The following is an 18466-nucleotide window of genomic DNA, read 5'->3' on the forward strand; positions in this document are numbered from 1 at the left end:
AACTTCTTTGCACTAAAATAACAGTAAGAGAAAATGTACATTACTCACCTGCTTTTGAAAATGTATCTGTGGCCAAGTTTCTGCATTAAAGTCGTAAGCATGTACAAGCAAGTAATAAATGAAATTTGCCGAGAAACAGTAGGATCTAGCATATATTTCTTCAAATTTAGGCAGCATAAACTGGAGCTGAAACCAAAGGTTTTTCAAAAAAAACATGTAGATTATGAAAAAAACAAATGTTTTTAGATTTTGTAACTAGAGAATATTTGGATTCCAATTAGAATTCAGTAGCATTTTTTAGAAACCCCAAGTAAAGGTACAGACAACTAGATACGGAGATTCAGAAAGCCTCTAACAGTCACACAGCTTATGTAGCAAGCAATGAAAATAAACATCAAACTGCACATTGAAGATTGAGGATGTTATGGTTTCTAAATTTTGCATGTCATCTCTACAGCATTGTTAAAACTGTGAAATGAAATTCTGAAACCTAGTCCAAGTGATAAGCATGTCAGAAATACTACGTGGTTCGAAGCACAATGGAAAAACAAATGCTGAGGTTGGTACAGACCCTCTGAAAGGTTCTGAATGCTTCTCCAGTCCATGTTATTTTTATATCCCTCCTTTACAGATTTAAAAAGGAAAAGAAAAACCCCAAGAACCCCAAAGAACAAACAAATAACCCACTTACCTGTGTCCAGCTCTGTGAACAGAAAAACCACATACTTGAATTGAAGTCATCCAGGGAAAAGTGCCCAGATAAATTCAAAGCATTAATTGTATAGTAGAATCCAGAGAAAGCCTATAAAAAGGGAATAGATGATAGGTTACTTTCAGAACTACAGAAATCAAAAGCAATAAAGCTCAAAAAGAAATGCTGTGTTTGCAAACCTACCACAAAATTCCCTTTAGCTTTTGGCTGATGCATTCCATTAAAAGGACAGTCTTCTCTGTCTCTGCAAGCAGTGGAGTTAAACAATAAAGAAACCATCTCGCGGCACAGACCTGGGTCTCCTGTTCCATGGAAATTCACAGGCTGGTTTGGGTAGTAATTTGCTGGTCTCAGAGACTGTGTACAAAGGCTGCCAGAGAAGTACTTCATCGTTAATGATGTATTATAGTTTTGAGGGTAACATGGATTATCCACACTGGAACTGGCATTTGATTTCTGGGGGAAAAAAAACAAAACCACAAGAAACCCCAAACAATAATGACTACTAAAAAGCAAGAAAGACCTAATTTGACATTAACTAATCCTTTAAAACTGCATATGCATGTATTTTTGTTCACTGTCATGACTAGTCAGTAAAACACTGATGATCACTGTAATTCATAGAAACTCCTTTCTCAAAAATTCATTGCCAACATCAGCAAAACACTTACAGGCCTTTTTGTCAATGGTATAGAACTCTCACCAATTTTTAACAAATATGAAGACCTTTGTATGAAATCTAAGTGTATTTGTCCACAACAAAGCACAACAGAGCTCTTACTGGGGTCTCCAAATGCCATCAAAGGAAAGAGAACACAAGCCTAAGAACCTGCTCAGATAATTACTGAACACCTGCAAGAGCAACATAGCAAAGGGTCTTAAACTGACCTGGAGCAGCAATGCTAAAAGCCTTTTCTCAGCTTCATCTCTGCCATAGCATTGGTAGCTGTGAGTGTAGACATTGTAGTTATAACCATACAACTTCACTTGCAAAGTGCTATTGAAGTGCTCCTGAGAGTCCTCTGGGATAAATGAAATTTGAGTAGAAGCTCCTCCAAGATCCAGTGCACCCACAGTTTCTTTTGTGTAAGGATGGATCCATGTTCTCCAAAGATTTCTCTACATGTCAATATAAAACCAAGACAAATTAGAAATGTCATCTCCTGTCCTCCCTTCAAGCTTTTCTACTCTTTACTTAAGTTTTTGAGATTTCCCCGTCTTTGTCCTGCACCCTTTCCAAAAAATCATAGCTCTCTGAGGAAAACATGCAGATGTTTTTACACAAGAGGGATGTACTTTCACAGAGTGAAATGGTCTTGAAAGATAGAAAAAGGAATGCAACATATAGTTTAACTCAACAGGACAGCACAATGATCAAAGCATAGAACTAGCCAGATCAATGTTTATCCCAGAATGTAGGGATTTGAAGTTCAGATACCCATGAGATCTTGAACAAATCTGGGTGGAAATAGCATGCAGATTTGCTTGTTTCAAGGCAAGAAGAAATATTAAAGGAACAGAATAATTAAGAGATCACATAGAAGAAGAGTGAAAATAAAGTGCAAAACACAGACAAGTCAAATGAAAGCTCCATCAAAGTTAAAAGAATGAGGACCCCTAATCTGCATATTTCCTTCACTGAAACTGCAGTGGCAATAAATCTGATCCATTCATCTGGCATTTCTCCCTATTGCCCAAAACATTTCCCAAGTTCCGTATTTGATAGTTACAGTGCCAAATATAGACTTAATGTAGTATTACTCACTGAGCATGATGAGATGAATGTATAGACAAGAAGAGAAAAGAAAGTTTATAGGCTAGCAAATATACTCACAATAAAATTCTACAGTGAAAGATTCCCATAAACAGCCCCTAGCAGAACTTAAATCTTAGCTCATTGTCACAAGAAAGGTGAAATTTTCTCTCTCCTACTAGTGATATTCCACACGTAGCTCTTCACACAACTCTCTAGACTAAACTGGTTTCACAGCTTTTTGCAGTCCATTCAGTAGTCCTTATGAATTTGCTATAGGAATTTGACATTTGGATTATTAAAATTCATGTGGTAGAAGACTGACACCACCCTGAAGTTCATGATGCCATTTTTGCTGCATGAAATGCACACGAGAAAAACGCTTCCAGAATGTGTGATTCCAGTACTGTTTTTCTTAACTTTGCAAGTCAGCAACACATTCAACCGTGAGCTATCACTCACAGCACCAACAAGTAATTCCTGCTTATTTAATGGCCATGATCTAACAGGAGCCATTCAACCAGGACAGCTTAACAATAGTCAGCAGTTTGGTTGAAATTTCTTTCAGCCTAGCGAGGCAATCTGGAATAAGTGCAGTTAAAGCTAAGGGCAGCACACTCCTGCCAGGAATGCAGATGAGCAGTTGCTGATCAAATTGGTACAGCTTTTACTCTGAATGAAATTATACTGAATATCTGCATATAAAAAGGGATCTTCCAACACATTCGACTACCTCCCAGCTATGAGTCTGCTGCCTGACCCTATTCCAAGTTCAAGGCCAGCTTAAGTATCTCTATATTGGTATCACTTGGTCTGTACAAGACAGTTGGTATCGCAGCCTACTGCTCCATAGCCTGCAGCTTTTCAGCAGTATTGGAATGAACTCTGTATGAATGATTTCTGGCTCAGCTGAGGCACATTTGGCCACATCAACTTAACCACCTTCAGTGCTTCAAACAGTCTCGTCTGCTTAAGACAAGTAAGACAACACTTCCAAACAATTTGGAGACTCCCTAAGCTGTGCACGTCCTTCACCAGTAGGGCTGCAAGGACAACAACCACCCAAGGAAGTCACAGAAAAGCAGAAGAGAACATGTTTAGCTGGCACCACTGTCAAGACAATCAACACCCATCACACTTAACATACCAATGCATTTAAGGGCAATCTAACTTTTCATTTCTAGGTAAGGCGTCCAGTGTCATTTAGGGAAGAGCTCTTTTTTGTGTGTCAGCCATTTTACCTTTGCCATATCACGTTCCTGTAACAACATAGTCTTTGATTTATGTTTGCTTTGTTCTATTACTGGCACAAAAAGACTCCGTTAGAAATTTCCGTGCAAAAGAGAAATCACAACACTATGATGCTTTAACAAGCATGTCCTCTCAAGCTTCTCATTTCTAAGAGAGAAAGAGCGAAAAGAAAAGCATGCATTTTTTTTCCACACACCTCTAAGAAATTGCCCATTAAATAGTTGGCCGTTATCCATCCATACACCCCTTCCTCTGGCCCAGTTATGATTTGTGCACCCCTAAATTCAAAAGGTTGTGCTCTGAAGTAGTTTTGAATGCTTGCAAGGACTTCATTGGCTGCCGATTCATTTTGCAACCTAAGCAATTCACAAAACACGAGACACTGAGCATCTGGAAAGGCAATTTCATGTTTACTGTTCACTGACTAGCAACTCAAGAAAACTCCTGTAATAACCTAGTAAAAAAAAAATACAATGTTTATCTAAAGGGGAAGTTTCTGATAGGGAACAGTCACGTATCCAGCATTTTTTCAGCAAGCAACTCCCCCACTATGTACAAAAGTTACTCTTTATCATAGAAGTTCATGGGTGTTTTGTTTCTTATTTTTAATTTCTTTATTTTTAGTGAACTGAGTACTTTTATGACACCTGGTATTTGAAACAGTCCTGGAACCTTTCTTCCCACTATGTTTCGCCAGAGAACAAATATAGAAAGCCAGTTTGTGCCAGGGCTAAAGCCATGGACGGGCCCCAAGATCCACATCACATCACATCTACTCTCAGAAAACTCTGCAGTGTCTAGCTTCAGTCTGCCTTTGCTGCCCATGGATGCGCAAAAACATTATCTGTTTACATAACAATGTATTTCAAAGCAGATGTGAAAGAGAAAATTGAACTCTTGCCTTCTCCAAAATAAAGCAAGCATTTCTTTTCAATGCAGCATAATAGAGGATTTTTATGCAGAGCCACTTTCCCTATCAAAAAAGTTAATTAAATTAAATTGGCTGGGTTCCATTTCCTTTTGAGATGGTTAATTTCCAGTGGATAAAAATGCATCCAGTACATTTTTCACGTTCTGTTTTCACAAACTGCTATGCTAGTATGCATACAGAGGAGTTCAAGTTTCTGCCATACCTCAGCAGCCTCATGCCAGCTGTAGCCCCCAGATAAACAGAAGTGTTTTTATGCAGATGAGCTGGTATTCTCTCTTTGACTTTATTCAGACAGTCATCAAAGGGCTTGGCAAGAGCTCCAGGGCTACTCTCATAGCTGGATATACCAGGGCCTAGAACAGAACAAGTAGATTGATTTCATTTTGCTTTGCCAGCTACAAATTAGCCCAATTAGCAAACAGGTGTTAAGAGAAAGAGATTTCACCCTTCCATCCCGGAATTGCAAACAAGGGTAGGACAGCTGAAAACTAGGAGTGCTTATGGAATAAACAATGCAGTGACTATCTCAGCTGTGTGAGACAGAGAAGACACTTGCAAACTGCCTGCCTGTATTTCTGTGTGTGTGTGTGCATACACACCTATAGTACCATGAGTCAGGTATACAGTATACCCACATAACAACACAATGACAGCAGTGCTATATTCATGAGGAAAATAGGTTTACTTGTGGCAGATGCTGTAGAAAATAGCATGTCAAATGGATGTAAAATTTCTCTGATCTGCTGACGTATAGAAAATCCCTCCTTTCACAACCTAAGACAAGGATTTTCTAATCTGGTTTGTCACAACTGTCATGGACACCATGGCACCTCTAAAGCTCACTGCTCTCAACTGAAAATAAAATAAAAAAAGTTTCTCTAAGGAATTGCTGGTGAAATATCAAGATGCATAGAAATGGCTCTTGAATTCATAGAGGTACAAGTCTGCACTGGTGCATGAACTACTAAACAGCTTTACAAACTTCCAAAGTTTTCAAAAATGAATACTGAACAGCTTTCCAAATTTCCAAAGCCTTCAAAGAGCAGAAATGAGAGTTACACCACGCTGCATAAGGCATAACTATTTGAACAATCAACATCAAAGTCTTTCCTGCCTTGCTCAATATTCCTTGCTCAATATCAAGAACCAGCAGGATCTCAGCTTGTTCAGGCTCAACTTGGGTGTGAATAAAAACATTCCTTACTAAAATTCCCTGGCTGAGAAAGTTGTGCTGAGAGAAATCCAGGCATTCCCATGAAGCCATTGCCTCACAGAGAACAACTCTATCTGAACTCCATGTACTTCTCCTGTCACAGCCATCTCTTGCACAACCTGATCCGAAGCTAAGCAAAAGGTGGCTCTTACTGAGTTAAAATGAGAAACCATTTATGTTTAGTCACATTGCAATGATAAAAACAGAGAAAAAAATTGTAAGACTTTACAGATTCCACACTCCACAACTCCCTTTTTGACACTATGAACTTAAACATTATCACGCAATCATTAGACATTCACAGCCCTGGTTTTGGAGTAAGACTTGCTAAAAGTCTTAAGTCTAGCACAAACAGGCCTGAAGCTGGATTAAAAGTTGTTACCAGAGGAAAACAGAGCAGCAAATGCTGTTTTAGATCCTCAGCAGCTGCTGTGGCCTCACACTTCCTTGGTAGCAGCAACTTCCATCTTCCAGTGTTCAGACAGAGCAGGTCATGAGGCAGTGACCATTTTGTTCTGGACTGCCTGCTTTGCCCATGCTTAGAGCCTTACTAGGACAGATCAACTGCACTATATAGAAAGGGGTTTGATACGGGGTTGGTTCCTACACACAGGGGTAGAGGTACCTAATAAAGGTAGAAATGAAATCACAAAACCACCACAGAACTTACAGACTAGTTGATCATTTGACCTTCAAAGTTCAGTAGGTATAAAAAAAGTCTGCTTCTCAGTATGCCCACAACCATCCCCCAATTTAAGGCTACAGTTGGGTCACTAAAGAAACCCTGACAGATGTGTTCACCACTGTCACCCACAGATTAGCTGGGGACCTCTCGCATGAACCCTCTGCCTCTTCCAGTGCAGAGTTATCCAACACTAAAAGAGTACACCCTGGTGATTTTGTACACTGGAAGATGAGGAGCACTTTGGTTGACCATGGTTAAGGTCATAGACCTAAACAGTTCACAGCAATTTGGACTCCTCCATTTTGCAATTTTTTGTATTCCCCTGAGGCAGAACAAAACCTAAGCCAATTAAAACAAATTCACAAAGCACTCCTGTGTCATTTTTCATGAAAAAGAAAAATGCAGTTTCTCTGTTCATTTTTCTCACACCAGAATTCCTAAATGCAACATTTCTAATGAGACAAGACATGAACTAGCAGAATGTACCCCTCACCATTCCAGCAGTCTGTAAGGACACATCATCAGAGACGCCAACAGTGCATTACTTCTGTTCCTGTTACACTTACTTTCCTTTCCTTGCTCAAAACCCACTAAGAATGTCCACACATATATTTAATGCTGAAGATGAAAATGTTGGTGCTGTTAAGAAACCATTGCCTTCTACTCCTAGTTACTCATGGGCCTCTGTGGCTACATCTCCAGCATCTATTTCCAGACACAAAGAGGAATGCAAGATTTTGTGAGATCATGACTGAGACAGAAGGAAAAAATTCTCTCAGAATGCCACAGTTATTATCAGAGATCAAAAAAACTGCATTGAGGTTCCTAAAATGCCCCACCATCTCCTCTTACCAAACTTGCAAACCCAAATCAGTACACGAAACAAAGTCAGTGTTGTAAAAGGATAATCTAAAGCTCATTTAACTGAAAGTAGCATAACTTACAATGTTTGGCTTCCTGCAGAAATCCCTTATGGATTAGCTACTATTTAATAAGAGATTTCTCTCCCTTGCCTGGCCATCTGTCTTCACAAAATGTATGGAATTTTTGTATCTTTGAAAACTTACTCAAACGTCACTGAAGTTGACTAAGAGTTTCAAAAGCCGTTAGGAAGGAACCCACAAGCCATTAGAACTTATACTTAACCATACTGGTTAAGTATAAGCAGTATGAGCAAAAGTCAGCCTAGCCTGTCTGCAAGGAATCAACTCAAAACCTCAGATAAAAGACAAAGCAGGGAGCCAGTGGTACCTGTGGGACACCACCTAGCAGCACACAGCTACAGGACTCCCTGAGTGGAAGGCCAGACCTACATAATTGATACAACTCTCCTGTCACAAACTGTTCTGCCAATTTAACTATTTTACTTGATAACTCTATTAGATACTTCCTAGTTCTGTAATATGGAGAAACTTAATTAATGACTAGCATCTAACAAGGGCTAGATCCCCATTCTTCTCAAACACTTTTTATTCCAAGCTATTTTAAAATATACTTTTTACTCTTATTTTAAAGAAACACAAGGACTAAACATTTATAGGTCTTGATTCTCTGTAGGTTGAATTCTGTCTGCGCTGCTCGTGCACTGCAATGAAGTAAATCAAGTTTAGCCATAATTTCCTCTCTCTGTTACAATGATTAGAGGATCCTGCTCTATCAGTAGGAAAAGAACTAATGCTGACAGACATAGACATAGTCTTAACAGTTCTCACTCCCCAGCACTGAAAAGGGAACACAGGGGAAAAAGAAAAAAAACCAGTGTAAGTGAGGCTAGAAAAAAATGAGGAACTTCCATTTGAGCTCACCTTTCACATTGCACTTGAAGGTCTGGGTTACTACTCCTGTGTCATTTTCTTTTTCTGCTGGCCATTCATAGACATAAACTGTAGTTCGAGAGGATCCAGCATCAAGGACTATTCCATACTGGAGAGAAAAAAAATAAGACATTAGATGAAGAAACAAACAGTGACAGCTTAAATACCCATATGCAGCTGTACTTCATTGCACCACCAAACACTTTAGAAAATGCATGCACAGGGTATTATTTACAAGACAGATTAATTATAGTGTTAGGTGCTTAGGCGTGAATCCAACAGCCAAGCACAGAATGAATCTGGCTGCAAACCAAAGAACATGCTACATATCTTCAATAATTAATTCAGCAGGGATGGAGAATGCTCATCTCCTTTCAGCATCAGGTTCAAAAATCCACATTGACACATAGATATCTTACACTGTGTTAGAACCTGATTTTGCAGGAAGTTCATTTCCCATTATCCCAGTCCATTCTCTGGAACACTGAAGGGTTTGATACCTAAGCACAGGCTTTAGATTCAGGGATGCACAAGAGATCCATAAAGCTACAAGCAAAGAGGTAAAGTACACAACAGTCGACAGTAAGAATGATGTAACAAGCCTGCTTTTTTCTAATTGCCCCATAAGCCTCTCCCTTTGAGTGGTTTAGGCAGTCCCCCTTAGAGATTGCCTCTGAGAACAGGCAGTGCTAGAATGTGAGTCAACAAAGAGTAGAGAATTAATATTACACTGTGATTATTTATGAAATAAACCAGAAAGAGTTAAATTACTTGCCCCAGGTCTGTTGGACTCTTTGTGGGATTAAAGCACAGGTTTCTTCATCCCATCCCACTGCTCACCTGACCAGTCTTTCCCCCTTTCCCATATTTTATGACAGCAGAAAACTGTAGCAGCTGGGAAGGCAATCTCATGAAGGGAAGAAAACTGAAATTTTGCTTAACCTCTTTAGGATCCTTGATAGTATGTTAAGCTGCCCCTCTCTTCCAACGTCATCCAACTGGTAGGAGTCACACAGTGCAAAGTTCATTTCTCTGTTAACATTTTTTCTTTTAAAACAAGCAGATGCCCAGGAGCCTGACAATACTGAAAAATGAGAGCCTCCCCTCCGTCTGGCTGGAAAGCAGTAACAGCCCTGTAGTAGGCTGATAAATTTCATCCCACCGCCTCCCTCAGGAGCCTCAAGTCTAACCGAGAAAGATCACTGCTTTAGGTGGCAAACCATTCAGCTTCCACGCCTGATTAGTTCCCAGCCTCTACTGTAATCCTACAAACTCCAGGCCCCCAAACAACACTAGCAATACCAGTCTAGTCTGTTTCATGGGGAACTGTAAGGTAATGAAAATTTCATTTATGTTTATGCAGACAATATTTACCTTGATCCACCAAAAGATGAAAGGCTCCACAGATACTGTCAAACCACTACATGATCAGGTTCTGCTTCAGTAACTACTTTATCAAAAGATAATTTGAGTGTATTCCCCCTCCTTGGAAGAGAGATGAGCACTCTGAAGGTACATAACACAGTAATGGTCAATCTGCTCAAGGGGTATTAATTAAATCTAGTCTCTGTCAGCTCAAAGTGCCAACCATAAGCTTTTAACTTAGCTACTTTTAGAGCTAACTGTCATGCCCAGGTAGAGCTGGAAGATAATGGAATGGAATAGATTAGTCAGACAAAACAGAGAGATGACGTTAACCCAGAAAAGTTTCATTGTTCTGTTTTCTAGTCTAGTAGAAGGAAGAAAGAAGAGGGGGAAAAGTGACCTTAAGGAAAATGCTTTTTTATGGGGTTTACTGTTGCCTCATGTACCTCCAACACAGAGGTGACCACGCTGCCTACAGCATGAAGTAAATGCACCATCTTGCCTCTTGGGTTTGGCAGAACACTTTGACTACTCTACACACTTAACAGAAACTAAACAAAAGGCAAGGTAACAATAAACCAGACTTTGTGTCTTAAAGGTGCACTCATACATCTCTTTTTTTTTTTTTTTTTGGCTGCAGCTGGGCTGACTAAAGACACAATTACCTGTTCCACTGTCTACTGTTCGTCTTTCCCTTCCACGAGGGTACTCCTACTTGCAGAGCTACCACTGTGAGTGATAACTACCTACACTGTTTCTGGGGCAGTTTCGTGCTATTCACTCAACCAGTCTGGTTGTGGCCCAAACATACAAGGGATATTCATATGAATGGCTTTGCAAGGTACATCCTGAAGAGCAGTAATCCCAACACAGAAGCAACAAGACCCAGGATTAATCACCTCTTCAGCCTGAACACTATACCCATAGGAGGATGTAGAGATGCACAAAGCCTTAAAGCAGGCACAATTATGATGGCTCACCTGCCTTCCAATCACTTTGAAAACTGCCAAGAGAAGCTAACAAGCTAAATCAATTACAGGAAAGATGGAGGCCACAGAAGTGGACTTATACTAGAAGCACACTTCAATTCAGCTACATAGGCTTTAACAATTTTTGATCAAGTATAACATCCACAAACAAGGCATAATACTTCCTAAGAGTCAAAAGAGATGTGAAAAATTTAGATGTAGAAATTTAGGTGTAAAATGCCTGGAGAGGCAATTTAAAGAAAAATACGATAATAAAGGTGTGGGGGTTTTTTTCATCAGGACTCACAAAAAATCAGTAGACAAATTTTTTTTACCAGTACAAAGGCTCATTACACTCTGAGCTAGCTTCATTTACAATTCCAGTCTTCTCCACAAACTATGTCACTAAGGATGTCTGTACTCTCTTCATCATTCTTCTGACTTCATGGTGTGTCAGTGAGTCATGAGTTCTTTCAGTGCCCCAGCCTCATGCACCTGGTCAGACCCTTCCTTCACAAATCATTGGCTCAGTCTTCAGATAACCCAACCACCAAGGAACCAAAATATTTAATTTTGCAACACCACTTTAAAACATCAGTGGCATAGCAGGTAATTTACCTCTTGTGCCAGAATGGACACTCTCAATGTACATCCTGGGAAAGAGCTCATATGCTACAGATAACACAGAGAGTTACCAAGAGAAGAACAAGGCCATTTACAAAGAGTAAGTCTGTTTACATCGTGTTGTTGCTGTATTTAATTTTAATCAACCATTAATGTCAGGACACTCCTATTTCCAGGCTCCATCATATCAATCAGGTACTGGAGGGTTTCACATATACAAAGGTCCTCCCTCTGCTCCTGAAGAACTATTTCTTGTGAGTGTTAATCATCCACTGAGGACTACGAAGCGTCTCAAGAATCAAACACAGGGTCCTCCGTATCCCCTGCATTAGTAGGCTTAGAGCCCAAAACAAAATTCAAAGCCAAGGCACACCCGGTAGAGGAACCACCAGTCTTCCTCTAGAGCCAGCCATAAAGCTGTTGTGAGACAGTAAGCAGACCTCTACTCCTAAACCAGCTCCAGCTAGTAAGGTGGTTCCAATGTTTCCTCAAAGAGTAATGTAAGCAGTTTTATCCTTCTGGATGTGAAACTGAGTTAATGACAAACACAAGAGATGTGTAGGCTGTCTTTTAGATTGTGGCTTCAGCCTTGTCCTTGCTTCAGCTGGGATGCACATTAGTCCAGTCTTGCCTTGCACAAAAATTGGTGGGATGTAAGGCTGCTGCAAGCAGCAGTTTGGGGTACAACAGAACATATACTTGAGGCACTGTGTCCCCATGCAAGATCGCAGCACACACACCCTGCCACATCACACAAACACATAAAATGGGTATCAGAATACAGTTTTATCCCATTGTCTGACTCACACACCACCAAATGATTCAGATAAAGCCAAAGGTGTTCATAATCCCACGAAGTGTAATGAGGCATAGCCTATCGCTATCAGTATGTGAACTACCAGTTAAATATACATGCAGATGGAAAGGCAGAAAGGACTTCAAAGAAGAATCTAACAAGAGGATCGTGGGAAAAAAACAGAACTCAAAATGCCAGACTGCACAGCTTCCCTGTAAGGGTAATTTCTACAGTTTTGCCCTCAGTTGTATACATCTCTCATTGAAGAATCTGCACACGTGTTTCAGGAGCAAGGAAAGCCTGAACTTCAGAGTATTTCAGTTTGTCTTTTCCAGTTTGATCTGCCGCCCTTCATGAAGCTACTTTGCTTCTTTTAATATCCAGCAGGTCCCAACATGTGACAAATCACGAAATGCGCACTCAAAACCAACTGCTTTTGGTACATAGGAGCAGTTTGCAAAGATGTCAGCATAAACTTTCCAACTGTGCCTGGGGGCAGAATTTAAACTCTGGGTATTGCCCACTTCAATTTTAAATTATTTTAAAATTACTTCCAGGCTCTGGTAAAAATAAAAAAAGGCATGAGATATTTTCCTCATTTGGTCTTTCAGTCTTGGAGAAGACATTGTGTGATATGAGGGAATCACAGAGAGGGAATCAAGTTCCTCCTTTGCCACTGACTCTTGACCAATTCTTCTTTTCTCTCAGATTCAGTTTTCCCATGACAAAAATGTGTTTGAACATTAATTTATGGTAGTAAGCTCATTTTTATGGCTCAAGCCATAAAAATTAGTTTAGAAAGGCACATTAAATTAAATATCAGTAAAAACATTGTTCTCCTTCCTGAGGTATTCTAAGACTTACCTTAAGCCCTGGGGAGAGGATCTGTTGCTGATTTATCTGAATCACTGCAATAGCAATGACAAGAACTATGCTTAGAAAAAGTAACACTTGGGCAACAACACTTGGGGTTCTGGTGAGCATCCTGCAACAACAAAAAGGGAAAAAACACTTAAGGAATGTGAATGGATTCAGCGATTCTGTCTTAAAGCCTGAAGACCTGAATCAGCTGAGACTCATAAAATCTCATTACATCAACTAGATTATACTACATGAAAATTCTGTCTTCTCCTCAGGAGCTGCCTGGTGTTTTGCAACCACTAACTTCTTATTGTCTAGAAGGGCTGTGTCTGTATTGTCATGCTAATGATGCCAGATTTCACCCTTGGTCTGCTCATTTTCCACAGTGCCTACATGTAGATGCATGCTCACCATCTCCCACGCCTCAGGAAATGCAAGCAGCGGGCAGGCAGGCTGGGGCTAGTGCACACTCAACGATGCCATGTGATCCTACAACACAGACACAACCACAGCCGTGTAGACACAACGATGCAGGCTGCTGAGTGCAGCTGGTGTTTCTGCCAGAGATGCAAGGTCAGTGTCTATAAGAGATACAAGCTGCTTCAGCAAAAAAGAGGTTTTAAGAACATTAAAGTAGGCATCTGTCTACTAACTGCTCATGAAAAATGTGTGCATACTAATGTGGAACCTATTATTATCACTCTGCACTACATAAAAAATACAGTTTAACTCAAAGACTTTGTGATGAAAAGTTGCTAAATCTAAGTAAATCTAGCATAGTCATGTTGGACAAACCCAAAGGTGACATGAAACATGCATACTAATGACAAGGCTATTTATATGTTCGTATCCTCTAGAAAAGTTTCCTAGAATTCAAATGTGGTTTAGGTTTCCTATCATTTCTGTTCATCCTTTAATTTTCTATGTCCCTGACCAGACAGCTCTTAACGTCAAGAGGGCATTCGGTACCTCCGAATACTGGCAATCCACATACCAAAAATCCTTATGCTCCACAGGGGTTGAGGAGGAAAGAGGCAGCTGGTGGGAGATGGCAAGCTTAGAAGTGTCAGAGGAAAACAAAGAGAACTTTTCTCTCTTTCTCATTTCACAAAACATTTGTTTTGGCATAGAAATATCAACTTAACCTAGCATGATCTTTCCTGACTCCCAACTCCTAATTCTTCCATACTGACAGTAGAATATACCAGTGGCTGCTCAGCAATTCCAGGAATCGCCAATGCCAACCTGTCCTGAGGACAGGAGCTTAAAGGTGGTCTAAAGTCCATGGCCAGAGCACATTGGATGAGCCCCACTGTACCTGCAACACATGGTCTTCCCCTTAGCTCCAACCAGAGCCAGAGGGAGAAGGCAGAACAAATGCTTCCTCACACAGTTTCCATTTTATAAACCCCATGGGTTTTTCAGCCTGTGTACCCATGGTCCAACATCTTTGTTCACATTCAAAAAAGAATGAAATATTTTTCTTCATGTACTAGCTTCCCACTGAGCTTTGCCCACTTCTTTTCTTCCTAGTTCTTGCTATTTCTTTTGTGAAAACTAACTCAGATTGGCTTTTGGAAACTCTTTGTTTCAGTCTGACACAACTCACTTCCAAACCATCATTTTTACACTCATTAACTCCCTTTTCTAAATCCATATGGTCTCCCTGTTAACTGCCTATCTATCCTTCCAGAACTTTCTTTCTTGGCTTGGTAATAGCTTTATTATCTTAATCATCAGTCAGTTTTAAGAGAAAATTACCAGCCACATTGGTGATTCATTTAATTCTATTCATTGTTTTACTATCCTGAGGCATTCAAACATCATGTTCACGATGTATAAATGGTAGAATGAAATCTTTCTTTTACTATTAGAAAATATGTGAACACCTACACTGTAACCTGCAGATGATGTCAGGGCATACTAATTAGAAGTATTTATACAGATCAATTCATTTCTGAAGAGAGACAGCAGATTTTTAACTACATTTAACTACATTTATGAATAACCATCTGGATAAAATACTTTAGGAAGTAAAGTCTTTTTCTTTAGCTTTCAATTGTACAAGGATATATCCATAATTGTAAAGTGACTGAAAGGGAACTATACTTGCAACCTAATATATACCAGTCACTCCAGGATCAAAGCACTGTTGTTCAGTGCTGGAAAAAAATAAGTCATCATCAAAGAAAAAACACTCAGGGCAAATGACTCTTTGAAAAACTAAAGCATTACTAAAAAGGAAAGCAGTAATAACTCTTAGACTATTAACACTAAACTCATGACTGCTTAAATATTTTCTGCTGCATCTGTTTGTAAAAAGCAAAGAGAAATCTTGGTTTGTTGAATTTCTCATGTGCTTCCCTGGTACTGGGATTTGTCTTCATCACACATGATTTCTCTTTTCAAAAATGACAGGTACGGGCAGATCCCTTAAAACATTCCTCATGCAATCTTGTCCCATTGGCAATGAAGACAATTTCATCAGAGATAATTTGTAAATCGTGAATCTGTGTATCAAAAGGACACCTACAGTCCCCGTCCGTGTTAAGTCATCACACAGTTGACAGCTTTGCTATCTTGCCACATAACTGGATCAGAAGCACAGGGCTGTGTTTACATTCAGCTACACTCATCTAAGACTCACATACATACCAGGCAATACAGTCATACTTGCCCATTCAAGAAATTCCACAGAGATACCAGACAGGAGTTCATTCACTCCACATACTAAACAGAGTTGTAAGGTAAGGAATTCTTGCTATCATTGCACACTTGTTGGCAAAAATTGCACACTTGTTGGCAAAAAACCAATTAAAAGACATTAATGGAGTATCAAAAAGCAGTTGCATTCCACTATTAAAACAACATCCTCCTGAAGCAAGAAATAGCATAAATACATATTTTCCATACCCATTTAAGTACGCTGTGCCACACAGGAGCACATCGGAAGGATCACTTTCTACACCTTACCTGCAAGCAAAAGGAATTCTCGCCTGGAAAGGAAAATGGAAGCAACTTCTTCACGCCAACAACATTTTAACTAAGTTAAATGCACACTTGTAAAAATGACTGTGCATATTATATGCTGAAATTCCCTTTCCCGAGTTACTTGAAACATCAAGCCATTTACTTTAGATACAGACCTGTTTGTTCGTAGAGTGCGTATGCAAGCACCATATGTATCTTTCTTCACACTATAACCTGATGGATACAAACACGTTATCATTTCAGACGAGGTCGACTGGTGAATGTTTCAAGTGCTGGAAAAAAAACCCCAAAAAACAACAACAGAACAAACCCAAAACACCACAGCATTTTAAACCCCACGATGAAAACCTTCGAGGAGGTTTCACATGCCTCCCTTCAGAGGAGAAATTAAGTAAAAATAAGCACATGGACCCAAAATTCCGGGTGGAGCTTTCCCTCAGGTCACCGCAGTCCTGGGTGGGAAACCTTCACACGACGATTATGAATTGCGGGAATACCCCGAGGTATCCCCCCAAAAAACGGCGGAGAGACAGAGCAACGCCCCCGCCTCGACGGCCGGGGTGGCAGGCGCCCATCCCCTCACCTCAGCCCGGTCCCCGATCCAGGGATCCCCCGGCCCCCCCCCGCCGCATCCCAACCTACCTCCGTCAGCCGCGGCTTCCCCGCTCCGTGCCGGGATGAGGAGTGACGGGAGCGGGGCGGTGGCGGCTGCGAGCGCCTCTCTCCCCGCGGTTGGGGGCGGCTGTGGAGAGTCACTGGGTGGTTGCCCGCCCTCTGCTCCTGTATTTCCAAATAGATTAAAAACAAACAAACGAAAAGAAAAAAAAAAAACCAACTCGGAGGCTAAAAAAAAAATAAAATCCGGCTGAACTGACTGAAACGGAGGGAGGAGATCTGCGGCGGGCGGACGCATCGGAGGCGTCCCCGCACCGGGAGATGTGGCGGGGGGGCGGGGGTGCACGGCTGTGCCCGGAGGGATGCGCTGGGGGAGCGGGGCTGGGAGGGGGCCCGGGGTGCTGTACTTCCCTGCCAGCCCGGCTCACGCACGGCCCTGCTTCCCTCCCTTCCCCTCCATCGGCTGCTCCCTGCTTTCCGGAAACTCCGATTAGGATTTGGCGGCAGCTGGTGCGGCAGGGTGTTGCTGGCCTTCCCTAAATCACATTCCTCAGTTCCCTCCCAAAGCGAGGACGGAAGGGGGTTTATCTAGAGGTGACACTGGGGGTCAAAGAATCCCTGCCTCTTCTAAAATGAACAGGTGCTTTCTCAGGAGGTCTTTTCGCAGCCCCCAGAAATTAGTAGCCTGCCATTCTCAGGGCTACCTGAGAGTTCGAGTGTACTGGCACTACTTATTTTCTAGTTTTGCTGGAGTTCTTGCCAAACCTAGGCTGTTCAGTGGAGCTAGCACATGTCCAGAAACATAAGTAAAAGCAGTGTCACAGATCCTGCCCTGTCCAACCTGTGTGATCAGCTGCAGCCAAGGATCATCCTACAGCCTGCAGGATGGGTTTACCAGGGACATGAGCTCTGGAATCACAGTGAGATACTTCAACTGCTTTGCCACCATTTGCTCATTGTTCAAGAATTCAGATTTACATAATGTAAAAACCTTTTGATTCCTTTTCTCATAATGACCTTGATGAATCTTAATGAACAGTATCTTTGGTTTTTGAATAAAGAAAGAATAAGAAACCAGCTGCAGCCTTGTGAACCATCTGTAAGCATCCTTTCATAATCTACTCATTTTGGGGGTGGAGGGTTGTCATTTTGGGGGTTGTCATCATTTTGATGACAACACGTTATTAAAAGCTGGTTTAATGATGATCTTGGGGAATCAGCTCAGCTATTTCTAGCACGTGAAGACAAAGCCTTCCATTGCTCCTGATTCACAGTTGCATATAAATTCTTTTTTTTTTTTTCTGTATCATTTGCATTCCTGAGTTCCATTCTATTTCTTCTCCCATTCAAATGTATTTGTTTTAGGGCACTTAGTTTAACCGACTGTATGGTCAGTCACCTCAATCTGCTCAGGTCAGGTGTCCATTTAAAGTGACAAGTTAGCTGGATTGCTTACCCCACAGAAAAGCATATTATTCTTATACAATCAAAGATGAACATTTTGAAATAGAAAATAAAATGTCAACCAGTCCTACACAAGTGATTAAAATGTAATGCTTGCAAAGAAAGCAAACCCTGGCTTGTGTACCATCTGCTTCTATAAAAACAGACATACAAGATTTTTTTTCTTTCTGCAACATTTCCAAGAGCTGGGCTCTTGAACAAGCTTCTCTTCTTGTGACATTTACTGCCATGCTAAAACCATTATAGCAGCATAAGTGATATGGGCTATAAAATCCCCTAACTGCTTCAAAGTCCAAAACATTGCTTCTAAATCAGACTATGGGTAAGGTTCCCCTCCAGGCCTGCCCAGTGTCTGTGGCATGGTAACTGGTTTCATTGGTTCCTCTGCTTCAACCCAGGGGACCCATCTTTGATCCACTATTT

At 40.9% G+C, this 18466-nt stretch overlaps 1 protein-coding gene across 3 annotated transcripts in view; it reads right to left on the bottom strand.

Annotated features, from left to right (window-relative positions):
* ENTPD3 (ectonucleoside triphosphate diphosphohydrolase 3) overlaps positions 1-16877 on the bottom strand; it is a 20924-nt gene extending 4047 nt beyond the window's left edge. For 2 of the 3 annotated variants that reach the window (XR_001875323.1, XM_017818025.1), the window contains exons 1-10: positions 16607-16877; positions 16120-16177; positions 12977-13097; positions 8351-8468; positions 4850-5000; positions 3913-4072; positions 1601-1831; positions 896-1168; positions 692-802; positions 49-186 (exon numbers count right to left, since the gene is read on the bottom strand). Coding sequence is in view for 2 of the 3 variants with exons in the window: in XM_017818025.1 (XP_017673514.1) it covers positions 49-186; positions 692-802; positions 896-1168; positions 1601-1831; positions 3913-4072; positions 4850-5000; positions 8351-8468; positions 12977-13097; positions 16120-16177; positions 16607-16877 (1632 nt within the window). In the remaining variant the exon portion in view is untranslated. Of the gene's footprint in view, positions 1-48; positions 187-691; positions 803-895; positions 1169-1600; positions 1832-3912; positions 4073-4849; positions 5001-8350; positions 8469-12976; positions 13098-13384; positions 13389-16119; positions 16178-16606 lie in introns of those variants that run through there. The other variant, XM_017818027.1, reaches the window with a different exon arrangement.
* Positions 16878-18466: the final 1589 nt, after the last annotated feature.

Source organism: Lepidothrix coronata, unplaced genomic scaffold (genome assembly GCF_001604755.1).
Source record: "Lepidothrix coronata isolate B3197 unplaced genomic scaffold, Lepidothrix_coronata-1.0 Scaffold64, whole genome shotgun sequence".
Taxonomy (NCBI): Eukaryota; Metazoa; Chordata; class Aves; order Passeriformes; family Pipridae; genus Lepidothrix; species Lepidothrix coronata.